General features: G+C 40.8%; 1 protein-coding gene across 2 annotated transcripts in view; it reads right to left on the bottom strand.

The window, feature by feature from the left end:
- begain (brain enriched guanylate kinase associated) overlaps positions 1-12,561 on the bottom strand; it is a 203,044-nt gene extending 190,483 nt beyond the window's left edge. Inside the window, exon 1 of one of the 2 annotated variants that reach the window (XM_087989773.1) lies at positions 12,412-12,561. In XM_087989773.1, the coding sequence (XP_087845899.1) occupies positions 12,412-12,428 (17 nt within the window). In that variant the 5' untranslated portion in view covers positions 12,429-12,561. The remainder of the gene's footprint in view (positions 1-12,411) is intronic. The other variant, XM_087989772.1, reaches the window with a different exon arrangement.
- Between the last annotated feature and the right edge of the window lie 2,703 nt (positions 12,562-15,264).

The following is a 15,264-nucleotide window of genomic DNA, read 5'->3' as shown; positions in this document are numbered from 1 at the left end:
GGTGTAGATCAAGGTTGAGGACAGCAACAGTACCATCGATGGACAACCCTGATGCTCCTGAACCCTCTTTTCCATGTTTTCACAGGAAAGGGCCAGTTCTATGAGGTCCAGATCTGATTCAGACAGTAGCTTCTTTTGGGTTGCAATGTTATTAATTCCACAAGCTAAGCAATCCTTTAACATTTCCTGAAATGCTGACCTGTACTCACAATGTTCCACCAATTTCTGCAGTCTCATTAAAAACTCAGTCACTGGTTCTTCAGGAAGTCTATTTGCTGTGTTAAACCTGGAACACAGCAGTATAACAGGTGGTTTGGCACAATAGTAGTCTGCTACCATATCTATTAGTTCACCAAAAGACTTTGACTCGGGGCTGCTGGGTGGGTTAAGATTTTTATGATGCTGAAAGTTGGTCCCCACAGTGGTCAAGAGAATGACCTTTTATCTGTAATCACCTTCTACGTTGTTTGCCTGGGGCTAATCCTCCACACCCACATTGTAAAGTTCCAGTTTCCCAAACAGTAGCATTTCCAATATTTCCCTGTAATGGTCTTACCAGGTTCATTGAAAGCCAATGTAGATTTCTCCAGCTTCCTCATTTCCCCTCCCACCACCTTTTCTCAGTCCCAACCCTCGGACTCAGCACCGACCTCTTGACCTGCAATCTTTGTCCCGACCTCTCCGCCCCCACCCCTTCTCCGGCCTATCACCCTCACCTTAACCTCCCTCCACCTATCACATTCCCAATGCCCCTCCCCCAAGTCCCTCCTCCCTACCTTTTTTCTTAGCCTGCTTGCCACACCCTCCTCATTCCTGAAGAAGGGCTTATGCCCGAAACGTCGATTCTCCTGCTCCTTGGATGCTGCCTGACCTGCTGCGCTTTTTCAGCAACACATTTTTCAGCTCTGATCTCTAGCATCTGCAGTCCTCACTTTCTCCTCATTGAAAGCCAAGGCTGTTCAAAGTATTTCTTTACTTTCGTCGCCAATGTAATAACACAGGAATCCAAACTGGAAAGGAATATAATTTATTGTTGAACAACAAAATAGAACCACTACTCATGGTATATATAGGCTAGTCCCAGCTCATGAGAGACAGTCCGGCTGACCCCTCCTTGGGTTTGCTTAATGAAGGGCTGAGGGGATGAGTTCCAGCTCGGCAGGCCATTGTCTGTTACCAAGGGAACTTATACTCAATGACCTCCAAAGGGAGATTAATCAGTAATTTCCCCATGGGCCTTAAAGGGATTATCACACATAAAAGAGATGCAAAGAGGTGACTATAGTGTTTTGGCTGAAGAGATTCCATATCTATTGAAATTGAAGAGAATTCTATTCCATGGTGCAACAGTGTTCAAAAGAAGTTTTAAGTATAAAAGCAGTAACTATACTGGCTACATTAGTGATATACAGGCAATGGACATGTCAGCACTAAGTTGAGGCATCTTGCAACACTAGTGAACAATTAGTTATGATGAAGTCAAGTCTGCATTAGGTGCTGAGATGATTAAGAAGGGACAGCTCAAGTAAAATATCCGATGGTCCAATTTTCCAAAGAATACTTTAAATACTAAGGATCAGATCAAAATCAAAGCAGGCAGCACAATTTAGGACTTGGACAAGCCGATTTCACGAATACTACAACACTGGAAAAAGGAGACTCCTCAAAATATTCAAAACGTTGCAGTTACAAATCTACCTACTTCAGCATAGATCTACAGATTGCACCAGACTCAACTTTAGTTCTTTAGTACTTTTCTTTCTCTGCTCACCTTCTGTATGTCCAGAGCATAACAAGTGTGGGACTCTGCAGCGAGGTAGCTAACGCAATAACGGAGTGTAGCAGCAGCTGGCGCCCAGCATGAGCCTGGATAATGGCAGGCAGCAGCCAGTGATGAGGCGGCAGCGGTCGGTCACTTGAGTCATCAAATACCCCATACTTGAGTACACATGACAATAACACCTAAATCTAAATCACTATGAATAGATTGTTGGTAATAAACATTTAAACACATTAAGGAGTCAGAAGGTGTGGATTCTTGGAGTAGGTCTTGAAATAAAAACGTACCCAGGTAGAGTCAGTTCTGTTGTAATGCGATAGTTCCATTTTTATGCGGTCTCACATTATAAGAAAATTGCTCAATCACCGCAATACCTAAACTAATGGACTGGAATCACATAATAGCCAATATGGTAAGGAAAATTCACGTTCTACAAATAACGGTCTAAATTCTTCAAACACGATAAAGCAAATTAGCACTGAAGAAACACAGGTAATAGCAGAACCAACTGTACTACCTTTTGAATGAATTCTTAATTCAATGATCTGCCTGTGAAGTGAGTGTAAAAGATTCTCTGACACTAATTTTCACATCGGCAGATTACCTGTTTGTGGGTGCTAATTCAGCACAAATTAAGTGCTGCTTTTCCTCGAACAGTCGCTACAAATTCAAAAACACTCCATCAGCTGTAAAGCACCTTGAGATGTGCTGCAGCCATGTCATGTAAATGTATGTCTTTTTTTCTATTTTCACTCTGTTTTCCATTATCCTCTCCTGAAGCCACTGAGTCTTTCAATCGTGCCATTTCATTGGTGTCATAAGCCCCACAATACCTTATTTAAAAGGCGTTTCTTCACATGCAAGCCTTGACAAGCAAAGCTGTTTATTATAGGACAGTAAACAAGTGGCTCTGCAATGAAGGGATAAGGAGTAATTTACCTCAGTGTAATGTGCGCAGTATGATGATTTTTTTTGTATCTTTAAGATGGTTTTCCTTCTTCATTGCAGTTGAGATGTTGAAATAGATATAAATCCACATCAGTTGTTACAATTTATCTTTTGGATGTCAACAGCAGTGATTTGAATGTTTAAGAAAATGTATTAAGAAACATTGATTATATTCTCTCGCCTGTCTCAATGTGTTGCGTGTGCCTTTTGTTGAATTCTTTCGGACAGCATTTCACAATGTAACTGGATATATCATTTTGAATTTGGTTAATAAACGAGCGTGGATTGCCTACTCTTAAACTTGCATTTCCTTTAACATTTTCAGTTTTGTTTGGTTAAGTGCTTTTGCTCTGTACACCAATTTTTACATCAAAACATAGAGCAAAACTTAAATGAAGAATGAAGCAGACCTGCACCTGGATCTCAAATACAATAAATTGTTCTTTGCTGTTATCGGAATTCATTGTCTGCCAACCTGACCTTGAAGCTTCATTGACACTTCATTAGATAGTTTTGCTGCACTATTTTACAAAATCACAAAAAGCAAATAATATATCATGTATTGATCTAGCATGCATTATATTTTCCATTTCTATTAATAGAAATAGAACAGAGCTAGCCAGCAGTCATGTGGAGATATCTTTCCATTGTGAATGCATTATCAAACACTGAAGGTTTCATACTAAACCATGAAATCTTCCCTCCAAAGATTCTGCCTGATCTGCTAAATGTTCCCAGTAATTTTAATTTTAGTTTAGATCTCCAATGCCTACATTATTTTGTTTTTATTTAACTAGTCGTAATGTTTTCTGTCATCTCTTGAAATATTTTTTCTGAAATGTTTACCTTTGCTAATATATCTGCTAGTGAAATTATCACATATAATTCTTAATTTGGGATTACTTTCATCAAAATATGTCAATGGGGGGATTGGAAAATATTGGTTTGGCTCAGTTAGTGGTAGTCACCTCCGAGTTGGAAAGATGTCAGTTCAAGCCATATACAGGGCTTGAGTATTTGGATGCATTTTTTAAAAACCCACACTATTGCTGTGTAAGCACTCACAGCGGTAATGCTTATTTTTTCCCAGCACCCATATTGTGTGTGCAAGTGTAGGACACAGTAAATGAACAATGAGCGCATAAATTTTGTTCATTTTCCACCATCAGGAACAAAGGAAACACCCAAGTGGCCAGTGCCAAGCAGTGCCCTTCTCATTAAAGGACAATACTGCATAATCAAAAAGTGAAAGGAGAGGGCAGGGACTAAATCAAAATAGAATCGGAGGGGGAAGTAAACACTCTACACCCTGTGCTGCCCACCTCTCCCTGAAAACCGCGAGGGTGTTGATTGATACCACGTGCTCCTTCTCCAGGGACATCCGGGAGTAGTTGGATGTATTGACATTTAGGTGTTAATGAAAGGATGCTGGATTATTTGACATGCTGCTTTTTTTGGATTTACCGTCAACTTAATGACAGGTGCAATGGATTGTTGTTGCATTTTCCTTTGCCTATTACCAAGGAAATGAACCTCAGATGATTTACCAGTTCTAGAAAGAGAAAAATTAGGTCATCCAGTTATAGAACAAAGTGTTCACATTTTTACAACTTATAGCAACTGGAAAGTCTATAAACAATATACTTGAAAGATTTTAATTTCTTCTAATTTAGTTACCTGCCACAGATTTTCATGAGACATTTTCACTGCTAAGAACTCATTTTACAGGAATAGTGACTTATCCTATGAAACTAGAAAGGTTACTGTTTAGTTTATATTCAATACCTGTAATTATATATTCAGGGAGTGAAAGAGATAAATACAGAATTCTTTCATAATTTCCTCATGTCTATTCTCAGAAAATGCAACAGAAGGTCAGTTGTAATGGCAGGCAATAGAAGTAGAGATGTCTTTGCTCACATTACTTAAAGTTTGGATATTATGTTTTTACTAATCCTTTCAAGAAACCTTATTGTCATAATGATTTACAAGTTTTTGATTCAACATGACAATGAAAGAATTGTGTTCTGTCTCCAAGATGGTGTTGACTTGGAAAGGAGTAGGAAAATGTTGTTTCCTGTTCAGTCTACCCTTTCCATGGTAGACAGGTCATGGGTTTGGAAATTGCTGTCAAAGCAGTTTGGACAAATTGTTACATATGGTACATGTTGCAATCATGATTTGCTAGATGGTGGAGGAAGTGGATATTTAAGATGGTGAATAGGATGTCAATCACATTGGCTGCCTTGTCCTGGAGCTGTTTAAGTGATGTTGAAGCAGCACTCATTCAGGCAAGAGGGAAGTATTCTATCACACGACTGACTTGTGCCTTGTAAATGACTAAAACACTTTGAGGACTCAAGAGGTGAGTGACTAATCATAAACTCGCAGCCATTGTCCTTTTCACGAAACATTGTATTTATGTGTCTGGTCCATTTAAGTTTCAATCAGTGATCATCCTACTATCCAAGTCCTGCAACTAGTTGATGATGGACAATTTAACAATGGTATCATTGTGAATGTCAGTGGAGTTGGTTAGATTCTGTCCTCTTGGAGAATCTATCTATATCACCTTGATAATGTTATGCTGTCATCTACGATGCCATCTCGCTTTGTATCATCAGCAAAATTGGATGTTTGACTTTCTATGCTATTATCCAAGTTGTTAACAAGTAATGTCATACTCCCAAGTAATTTTGTGTAATCAGCAAACTGGGAAATATTACACCATATTCCCTCATTCAAATTGTTGAATAGCTGTGGCTCAAACATAGATCTCTGCAGTATCCCCCGGTCACCGCTTTCAACTCTGAAAAAGACCCATTTATTCTGTTTCCTGCCTGCCTTCCACCTAGCCCACCTGATTTGAATTTGCAACTTCATCTCTTATGTGGGTTGGTATCAGAAGTTCCCTGAAAATCCAAGTACACCACATTGATTGTTTCCTCTTCATCTATTCTATTAGTTATGTCCTTAAAATGCTTCAATAAGTTTGTCAAACATGAATTTCCTTTCAGAAATCCATGTTGATCTTCTGTAATCCTGTTCATATTTTTAAGTACCCTGCTTTCACATCCTTTATATTCGACTCCAGACTTTCCCCTGCTACTGATGTTAGACTAACCTGTCAACAATTTCTGATTTTCTCTTTCCCTCCATTTTAAAATAATGGTATTAAACTTGCTGCCCTCCAATCTGCCAAAATTGGTCCAAAATTGATAGAATTTTGGAAAATAACAACTAACACATCTACTTTTCCACTGCAACCTCCTTCAGTGTCCTGGAACATAAATTATCAGCCCCTGGGGATTTACTAACTTTCAATCCCATTCATTTCTCCAGAACTATTGTTTTTGGACTCATGCTAATTTTCACCAATTACTCCTCCAAAAAGACTCTTACTTCCCCAGCACCTCTGGAAAGTTATCTGTTCTAATGAGTTTTGAGAAGATTAGTAGCTCAGGTTAAGTTTGTAAGTTTGCTTGCTGAGCTGGAAGTTTTGTTTTCAGATATGTCATCACCAAATGAGGTAACATTATCAGTGAACCTCCGGTGAAGCACTGGTAGTAAGGCCTGCTTTCTATTTATGTGTTTAGGTTTCCTTGGCTGGTGATATCCCTTCTGGTTCATTTTCTCAAAGTGTGGTAGATAGGGTATAAAACACATTGATTTAGACTCCATTTACCACCCTCTGAGGGAAAGAACCAGAAATTACATCACCAACCAAGGAAACCTAAACACATAAATAGAAAGTATGGGCCATACCACCAGTGCTTCACCGGAGGCTCACTGACGATGTTACCCTAGTATGGTGACGAAACACCTCAAAGCAAACCTTCCAGTTCAGTGAGCAAGTTTACATCCAGTTATTTGTTCTTCTTCTGTGAAGACAAAACAAAAAGAGTTGTTTAATTGTTATGCTATTTCCTCATTCTCTACTATCAATGGTTCCTATTCACATTGTGAAGGGCCTACATTTGTCTTCACTAACAATTTTCTTTTTACATTGTTATATAAACTCTTAGACCATTTTCACGTTCCTTGTAAGTTTAGTCTTATACTCTATTTTCCCCTCTTAATTAATCTATTTCTCTACCACTGCTGAATTCTAAATGTTCCCAGTCCTCCAGCTTGCTACTTTTAAGAGGAACTTTACATATTTCCTCTTTGGATCTAATGATATATTTAATTTATTTTGTTAACTATAGTTAGGCTATTTTTCCTGTTGTGTTCGTTGGATGAAATGGCTGCTGCAATGTATGGATATGTTCCTTAAATATTAACCACCGTTCAATTACAGCCATGCCATTTAATAAATTTGCTCAGTCTACTGCAGCCAACTCACTCGTCATAACTTTCCAGTTTCCTTAAAAATTTGCAAGCATGTTAGACTGGTTAACAAGGTTAGACCACATGGAATACAGGGAGAACTAGCCATTTGGATACAGAACTGGCTCAAAGGTAGGAGACAGAACGTAGTGTTGGAAGGTTGCTTTTCAGAATGTGCCACAGAAATTGGTGCTGGGTCAACAGCTTTTTGTCATTTATATAAATGATTTGGATTTGAATATATGAGGCATGGTTAGCAAGTTTGCAGATAACACCAAAATTGGTTGTGTAGTGGACAGCAAAGAAGCTTACCTCAGGGTACAATGGGATCTTGACAAGGTAGGCCAAAAGTGGCAGGTGGAGTTTAGTTTAGATAAATGTGAGGTGCTATATTTTGGAAAGGCAAATCAGGGCAGGACATATACACTTAGTGTCACTGAACAACGAGACCTTGGAGTTATGACAAAGCTGCTCCTTTGAGAAGGTTATGTTGTCCTTGTTTTTTTTCAGACAGGTTGTAAACAACAAATGTTCCGAAAGTCTGCGTTTGGATGGACTTTAGGCCAATTTGTTTATAGCTAACAGATACTGCCTCAGTCAGAAGGCTTGCAAGTTTTAAAAAAATACACTTGTATAATGGAAAGTGAGTGGCCAGTTCTCCTGGATCAGCTATTCTCTGGTTTGGTTTGGTTTTTGCAGTAGTAGTGAAGGCAAGCTGCTGGAAGCAAGCTCAGGCTGGTCCTCTCTCTCTCTGACTTCAATCCTGCAAGGACTTGTGTCTTGATTTTACCTTTTATGCCAGGGGATGTTTATGGGGATTGTTTCAAGTATTTTGGAACAGCATCATTAAGTTGGGATGGTCTGTTGTGATTTTGGATAGGATAGGTTATTCGGTATTCTGTTTTCTGTTCTTTGGTTTCATTCAGTAATCTTGTAAGTAGATTCTGTTTTGTTTAAAACAAAATGGTTTCACCAGCTGATTTTCTGCTGGAATATCCACGGTCTACTTGCTTCAAACAATTAGCAAAGTTAGAGTTTAGGCTACCTTCTTGAAATGTTTTAAGGAGGCTGGCCTGGTCCATAACAGAGTGCAGGTTCATAGTTCCTTGAAAGTGGAGTCCTAGGTAGACATGTTAGTGAAGAAGGTGTTTGGTACACTTGCCTTTTTTGATCAGTGCATTGAGTATAGGAGTTGGGATGTCATGTTGCAGCTGTACAAGACATTGGTTAGGCCACTTTTGGAAAAGTGCATTCAATTCTGGTCTCTCTGACATAGGAAGGATGCTATGCAATTTGAAAGGGTTCCAATCAGATTTACTGTACATGAATGTTGCCAGGTTTGGAGGGTTTAAGCTGTACTGAGAGACTGGAAGGCTGGGGCTATTTTCCCTGGAGTGTCAGAGGCTAAGGGGTAAACTTATAGAATGTATGAGGGGCATGGATAGGGTGAACAGCCAGGTCTTTTTTTCCCAGTGTAGTGGAGTCCAGAACAAGAGGGCACAGATTTAAGCTGATCAGGGAAAGATTTAGAAGGACCTAACGGAGAACTTTTTCACACAGAGGGTGGTGTGTGTATGGAAATGGCGTGGGCTGGTACAATTGCATCTTTTAAAAAGGTAACAAGATGGCTAATGAATAGGAAGGGTTTAGATGGATATGGCCCAAGTACTAACAAACAGGACTAGATTTATTTAGGATATCTGTTTGGCATGAACAGGTTGGACTGAAGGGTCTGTTTCTACACTGTACATCTCAATGACTCCATGACCCCTAGTTTTGTAATGAACTATTTCGCTTCTTATTCCCATGAAAACTGTTATATTATGGTCACTTTTTCCTGAAGGATCTTTCATGGCAGAATTGTTAACTAACCCCTACTCATTGCACAAACAAGTCTGGGATAATCTGCCCTAAGTTTGTTCCTCAATTTACTGGTCTAATCTTGTCCACATTCCAAGAATTCATCAACCACAAAATTATTGCTAATGGGGTTTGCTCAGTCTATATGCAGTTTAAAATCATCCATGATTAATGTATACCCTTGTTTATGCATCTTTAATTTAATGCTAAATGCCATCATTTTCCTCACAAGTACTGTTTGGAGTTCTACACACAGCTCCCACTAACATTTTGCACCTTTGTGCTTCTTAGCCCACCGAGACTGATTCAACAGCTAGACTTTCTGTGTAAATATCCTTTCTCACACCTGGCATTGATTTTATCTCTCAATGTCACTTCATCTCCTTTCTAGTTTTGACCATTCTTCCTAAAGATTTAAAATCCTTGGATGTTGAATTCCCAGCCTTTGGAGACCCTACAACCATGTCTCCAGAACTGTAATTGTATCGTAACCATTTCAACAACTTGTGCTGTAAGTTTGTCTATCTTATAAGCTTTTTGTGTATTTGGATACAATATCTTTGGACTTATCTTTTTGACATTTTTACATATTTTCTTTATACTCCAGCTCTATTTGCTGCTGGCTGTGTTTTCTCTGCTTCCCAGTTTTGCTTTCTACTTTTTGATCTTCCTTTTCCAGCTCTGTTTCCCTTGCTTTTGTCAACCCATTCAGATTTCAATCTGTCTTCTACTCCAGTTTAAACCCTCCCCCAATTTATGATAGTATGCCCCTTGGCCAGATGGGGTTATCTTCCCCAGAATCAGTCCCAATGTCTATTCTCCTATTCTTGATCTTGCTATCACAAGGCATTGGGAATAATCTTGAGATTACTGTCTTTGTAGTCATGCTTTTTAAAATTTATTTCCTACATCCCTATATTGTTTGTAGGACTCAATCCCATTTTTATCTATGAACTGACATGGACCATGATCATTCAGATTTGGAAATGCTTCTAAATCAATGGTACATTCTTCTGAGGGATTGTGAACCATGAATCATAGAGAAGCTGGACCAATCCATTGTTGGGGGAAGGTGGGGGTGGGAGGGGGTCGGCGGGAGGGGAGCGGGAAGAGTGCTTGGAGACCCTTCTCTTGCAGTGGAGCTGGTCAGGTTGAGAATGCAGGGTAAGATATCACAATCTACCCCCTCATTCTGCTACATCAAAAACTGCAGGTTGTGGAAAATCTCAGATTGGGTCCCACTTTTTAAATAGTTCTGGAGTTCTTCCAAATCCATGAAAATCCATGAATTTGGAAGTGTGTTTCCCTGTACTTGCCTCCAACGGACCATGTTTGAATGGTTCTGGAGGGCTATTGATTTACTGTAGTTGAGTGAAAGAGGCAAATGAAGTCATGCTGACCAGTTATCAGATGTTGGTTGTCAACAGTGAACCTCAACAAACCTCCTTGCTGTTGTATCCTAGGAACGGTTAAAGAAGTTTCTTCTCTCTTCAAATAGATTGAGTGGGATGTTATACAGAAGTTTAAAGTGTTGAAAGGTTTGGAAAAATTGGATGCAATTGAGTTTTTTTTTCTGTCAAGTGCAGCATTTAAACTCAAGGGGGTATATTTACAAATCATCCAGAGCAAAACGAGTTCAAAAATAAAACGGCCACAGGTCATAATCCATCGGGTTTATTGAAATTGCAAGCTTTCGGAGCCTGAGGAAAGAATTGAGCTCCGAAAACTTGCAATTTCAAATAAACCAGTTGGACGATTTACCTGGTGTCGTTTGACCTTTTACCTTGTCCACCCCAGTCCAACTCTGACACCTCCACATCATCGCAAAACAACATAGAAAATGTCTACTAAACAGGGGAGACATGTTCGGAACAAATTACAGACACTAATGGTGAAATTTTTAAAAAATTAAGGAATTTCAGAAAGAACTGCACAAATTCTGATCTCCAACTTTGATTTATAAAGCACTCTTAAACTTGGAAATGGTCTCGAGGCATTAGACAGGAACTTTGTCAGATTGCTCCTGAGCGGACCAGTCTGGTTGGGTACGGGCAGTTTACGTTCCACAGGCGCCTCTGGTTATTTTCAGGCTGAAAATACCATTATCAACTCAGTGAATAAGTCGGAGAAACAGGGGAATAAATTAAAATAATTGGTGTCTGTCCACCCGCTGATCTGATTAAACACAGAGATTCGAGTTTTGACACCAGACTTTCATGCTGCTATATTTCTGAGAAAAGGAAAATGCAGATAATCATGTCCAGTCGGTGTTTGTTTCCCTATCAGGAGAGTGGAGCACAACTCCTAAATGCCACTATCACTGCAGTGCCTTTCTCATTTCCACTGTACTAAACATCATTTTCAAACGCGAATCTAAACCTTAGAAATGCTACCGCATTAAAAATCCGAAGGACATTTATCATTTGAGATTTGCCTGTTAAAGATTATGAATCAACTAGTCAAACACGGGATTAGCTATGTAAATGCTGTTCGCATTTTCCGGACGGTGCTGAACGGAGAGAAGCTCGAAGTTATCTCAAACTAAAACTGTTGGAGAAACTCAGCAGGTGTGGCATCATCTGTGGACAGAAAGCGGAATCAGCGTTTCGTCAGAAGGTCTGAACAAGGGTCCCGTACTCAACCTCTGCTTTTTCACCAAACCTGCTGAGTCTCTCCATCAATTTCTGTTTTTGCTTCAGATTTCCAGCATTCACAGTAGTTTGGATTATTTCGGTTACATCAAAACCGACCACAGTACTTATGTGTATTCCGGTCTTTGTATAATCTAGGAACAATTGGTGTTAAAACTGTTGTTTGTGTGATGACTGGTTGGGAGAGGTACCCTTAAAGTGTTTTGTATGTTTCCATTCGCGTTTGAAGCTCCGCTCCCGGGAAGTAATTACGTCCTGAATCCGTGTGGATAAGTTTGTATAAATTCTGCTGCATGAACTCAAACCTAAATAATGCTCCCTGGAGATACAACCACAACTAGGATTTCATTCAAGCGCCCTCCTCAAACTACATAGAAACACATGAAGCATTTGGAATAGTGTTTGACTTTCCCGTGACTAACGGAATAGTTCGGAAGTTAGACAACAGAAGCAAAACTCGTTGAAACAGTTTAAAACATCACACAACACCAGGTTATAGTCCAACGGGTTTAATTGGAAGCACACTAGCTTTCTGAGCGACAACCCCCTGATGAAGGAGCGTCGCTTCGAAAGCTAGTGCTTCCAATTAAACCCGTTGGACAATAACCTGGTGTTGTGTGATTTTTAACCTTGTACATCCCAGTCCAACACTTGCATCTCCAAATCGTTGAAACAGGAAAGTCTGCTTTCCTAAAATATTCGCTAGTTAGGAATGGCTTCAATTTGCACAATTCAAAAAAATCTGAACTATCTTCCAGCTAGGACAGATAACGTATTATCCAGGCTAATGAAAGTGAAAGCTTCAATATGTGAGTACTGCATGAGGCACGGAGGAAGACTTACATTTGTATAGCACCCATTCATGACTTCGACAGATTCCAAAGCACTTTGCAGTCAATAAAGTGCAGTCGGTGTTGTGATGTAGGAATACCGTGATTAATTTGCTGTCAGGGCTGAAAATGTGTTGCTGGAAAAGCACAGGTCAGGCAGCATCCAAGGAACAGGACAATCGACCTTTCGGGCATAAGCCCTTCTTCAGGAATGAGGAGGGTGTGCCAAGCAGGCTAAGATAAAAGGTAGGGAGGAGGGACTTGGGGGAGGGGCGTTGGAAATACGATAGGTGGAAGGAGGTCAAGGTGAGGGTGATAGGCCGGAGTGGGGGTGGGGGCGGAGAGGTCAGGAAGAAGATTGCAGGTTAGGAAGGTGGTGCTGAGTTCGAGGGATTTGACTGAGGCAAGGTGGGGGGGGAGGGGAAATGAGGAAACTGGAGAACTCTGAGTTCATCCCTTGTGGTTGGAGGGTTCCTAGGCGGAAGATGAGGCGCTCTTCCTCCAACCGTCGTGTTGCTATGGTCTGGCGATGGAGGAGTCCAAGGACCTGCATGTCCTTGGTGGAGTGGGAGGGGGAGTTGAAGTGTTGAGCCACAGGGTGGTTGGGTTGGTTGGTCCGGGTGTCCCAGAGGTGTTCTCTGAACCGTTCCGCAAGTAGGCAAGTAGGCTGTCAGCAAACTCCCACAAACAGCAACATGTCAACGATCACTTAAAGGGTTTTTTTTTGCAGTAAATTATGTTTGCAGCATAAATATTCCACAGGCTCATTCTGCTGTACTTTTGAAATATTATACACTGAGAGAACAAACGGAGTTTTGATTTAATTTCCAAACAGAGAGAGACAGCACCTCCAACAGTGCAGCCCTCCCGCAGCATGCCTGGAATTTTGTTGGCAAGTCGCTGGAGTGTGACTTCTGATTAAACACGTAAGACAGAGCTAACTGAGCCCCGGCTAGGACCAATGAAGGCATCGCTGCGGTTTGGTGCAGCACGGGAAACAACCAAAAATTCTCTCTACGTTCAAGGAATGTGAGCGATGCAGATACATGACCGTAGGTGAACACGGAAAATTCTCACAAAGTTTAGGCTGGAAGTACAAACAGCAAAAATAGAATCTTTTGTGGCACAGTGGTAGTGTCAGGACTCAGGACCAACATACTCCAGAGTGTGGAATAACATTTCAGAGCAAGGTGGTTAACATATGTATATACATTCACAAAGAATAGGGAGACAGGTAATGCTTGTCACACTGTCTTGATCACGGACGAAATGGAATAGCTTATTTAAATGAACGTCTTGTTATTAAACTAAAATGTAGAATACAGCACTGGACTAGATGAGTAGCAGGCCTCGCTACATGGACTGGTAGACTGGATGGACGTTCTGAATGGAAATCTGCAAAGCTCAGGGTGTTCCTGGTAACTTGCAAAATAAAAACACTTCACAACAAACAAATCTTCCTTTGTGAAATATGCCGATGACCTTAACAGCGATAGCTGTAATGATAGGGGTAGCAACTAAATACTTGCTGCAGAATTTAGCTCACTCACTAGCTCAGCGGTCAACTGGAAAATACAATTTAACAATAAAGAATGCAAAATAATCAATATTGTTTGAAGAAACAGGTTCCAATGATTACGGCAATGACTGGTACGGAACAAGGACTCGGTAATTCCGATAAAAACTCAGAGCAAGAGTGGAATTCTACCTTCAAATGTTACCAAGCAATTAAAATCGTGGGACGCTGGAATATATAGTCAGAGCAGTAAAGTACATTTCTACAGAGGTTATAGTGGGTTTAAAAGGCCACACTTGCGCCATGAAAAGATTTGCGGGTAAACAGAAAAGGAAAGTAAGAAAAAGGGAAGAGCATTTGAAAAGAACACATTATCTCGTTTTTCAAAATGGATTCGCGGACGGTAACGGTTTTAAGATAGAGAACATGAAGCAAAATATTAGGAAGAATTGAGGATGCTGGATATATGAAATAAACAGGGCTGAGAACAGGGTAGAGAAAGCAGAGGAAGAAGGCTCACAGGACTCGGAACGTGAATCCTGCCTTAGCTCCACAGTCAATCCAGCAGCGGAGGTAGGATGGTCTTGATTCAAGTCGAAGAGGGAAGAGGTGACAGCACTGAGCACTGTTACAATGATGCTGAAGGCATCATGATCAAGGACGTCTCGATCAAGGACGAAATGGAATAGCTTATTTAAATGAACGTCTTGTTATTAAACTAATGCTGTAGGTAAACTAATGCTGCTGTAGGATGTTGAGTTCATAAACAGTTGTTTCCTTTGCTTACTGAGGTTACTCACGGCCGGGGTGCTTGGCGTAAACGAAAGACTAGGAGTGGGACCAGGAAAATAGTTTTCCTGATGTGATCTGGAAGGGGTTGTTTGAAAAGGTGCTGGGCGCTCCATGGAAACTCTGAGCAGAGAGAAACTGTACAGACAGATCCTCCAGAGGGCTGGCAAGGCCCTGGGAGGGCTATATGGCCTCCATGGCAGAAGTGAGATCTGCAGACGCTGGAGATCAGAGCCAAGATTAGAGTGGTGCTGGAAAAGCACAGCAGGTCAGGCAGCGTCCGAGAGGCAGGAAAATCAGCATTTCGGGCAGGAGCCCTTCATCAGGAATGGCCTCCTTGTACTCTGTGAGATTCTCTGTGGTTATATAAACCATGATGCGTCAAAAGGGAGCGCGGCTTTCTCCTCGGAAGCCTCCTTTAAAAAGCTGGAGTGCTCTTTGCTGGGCATGCCTCCTTGCCCTTGGCTCCACTTGGCCTGAAGCTTTAGCCAGTTGGTGCTGCCTCTGGCGCTGGGACCGTGTGCTGGAGCTCACTCCGGGATCTCTAACACCGCAGGTCAG

The sequence above is a fragment of the Chiloscyllium plagiosum genome, unplaced genomic scaffold, assembly GCF_037043375.1.
Source record: "Chiloscyllium plagiosum isolate Xiang-an unplaced genomic scaffold, Cpla_swu_hap1 HiC_scaffold_8, whole genome shotgun sequence".
Classification (NCBI taxonomy): Eukaryota; Metazoa; Chordata; class Chondrichthyes; order Orectolobiformes; family Hemiscylliidae; genus Chiloscyllium; species Chiloscyllium plagiosum.
The sequence above is the reverse complement of the archived record's forward strand: the minus strand, read 5'-3'. Positions and strand labels throughout refer to the sequence as shown.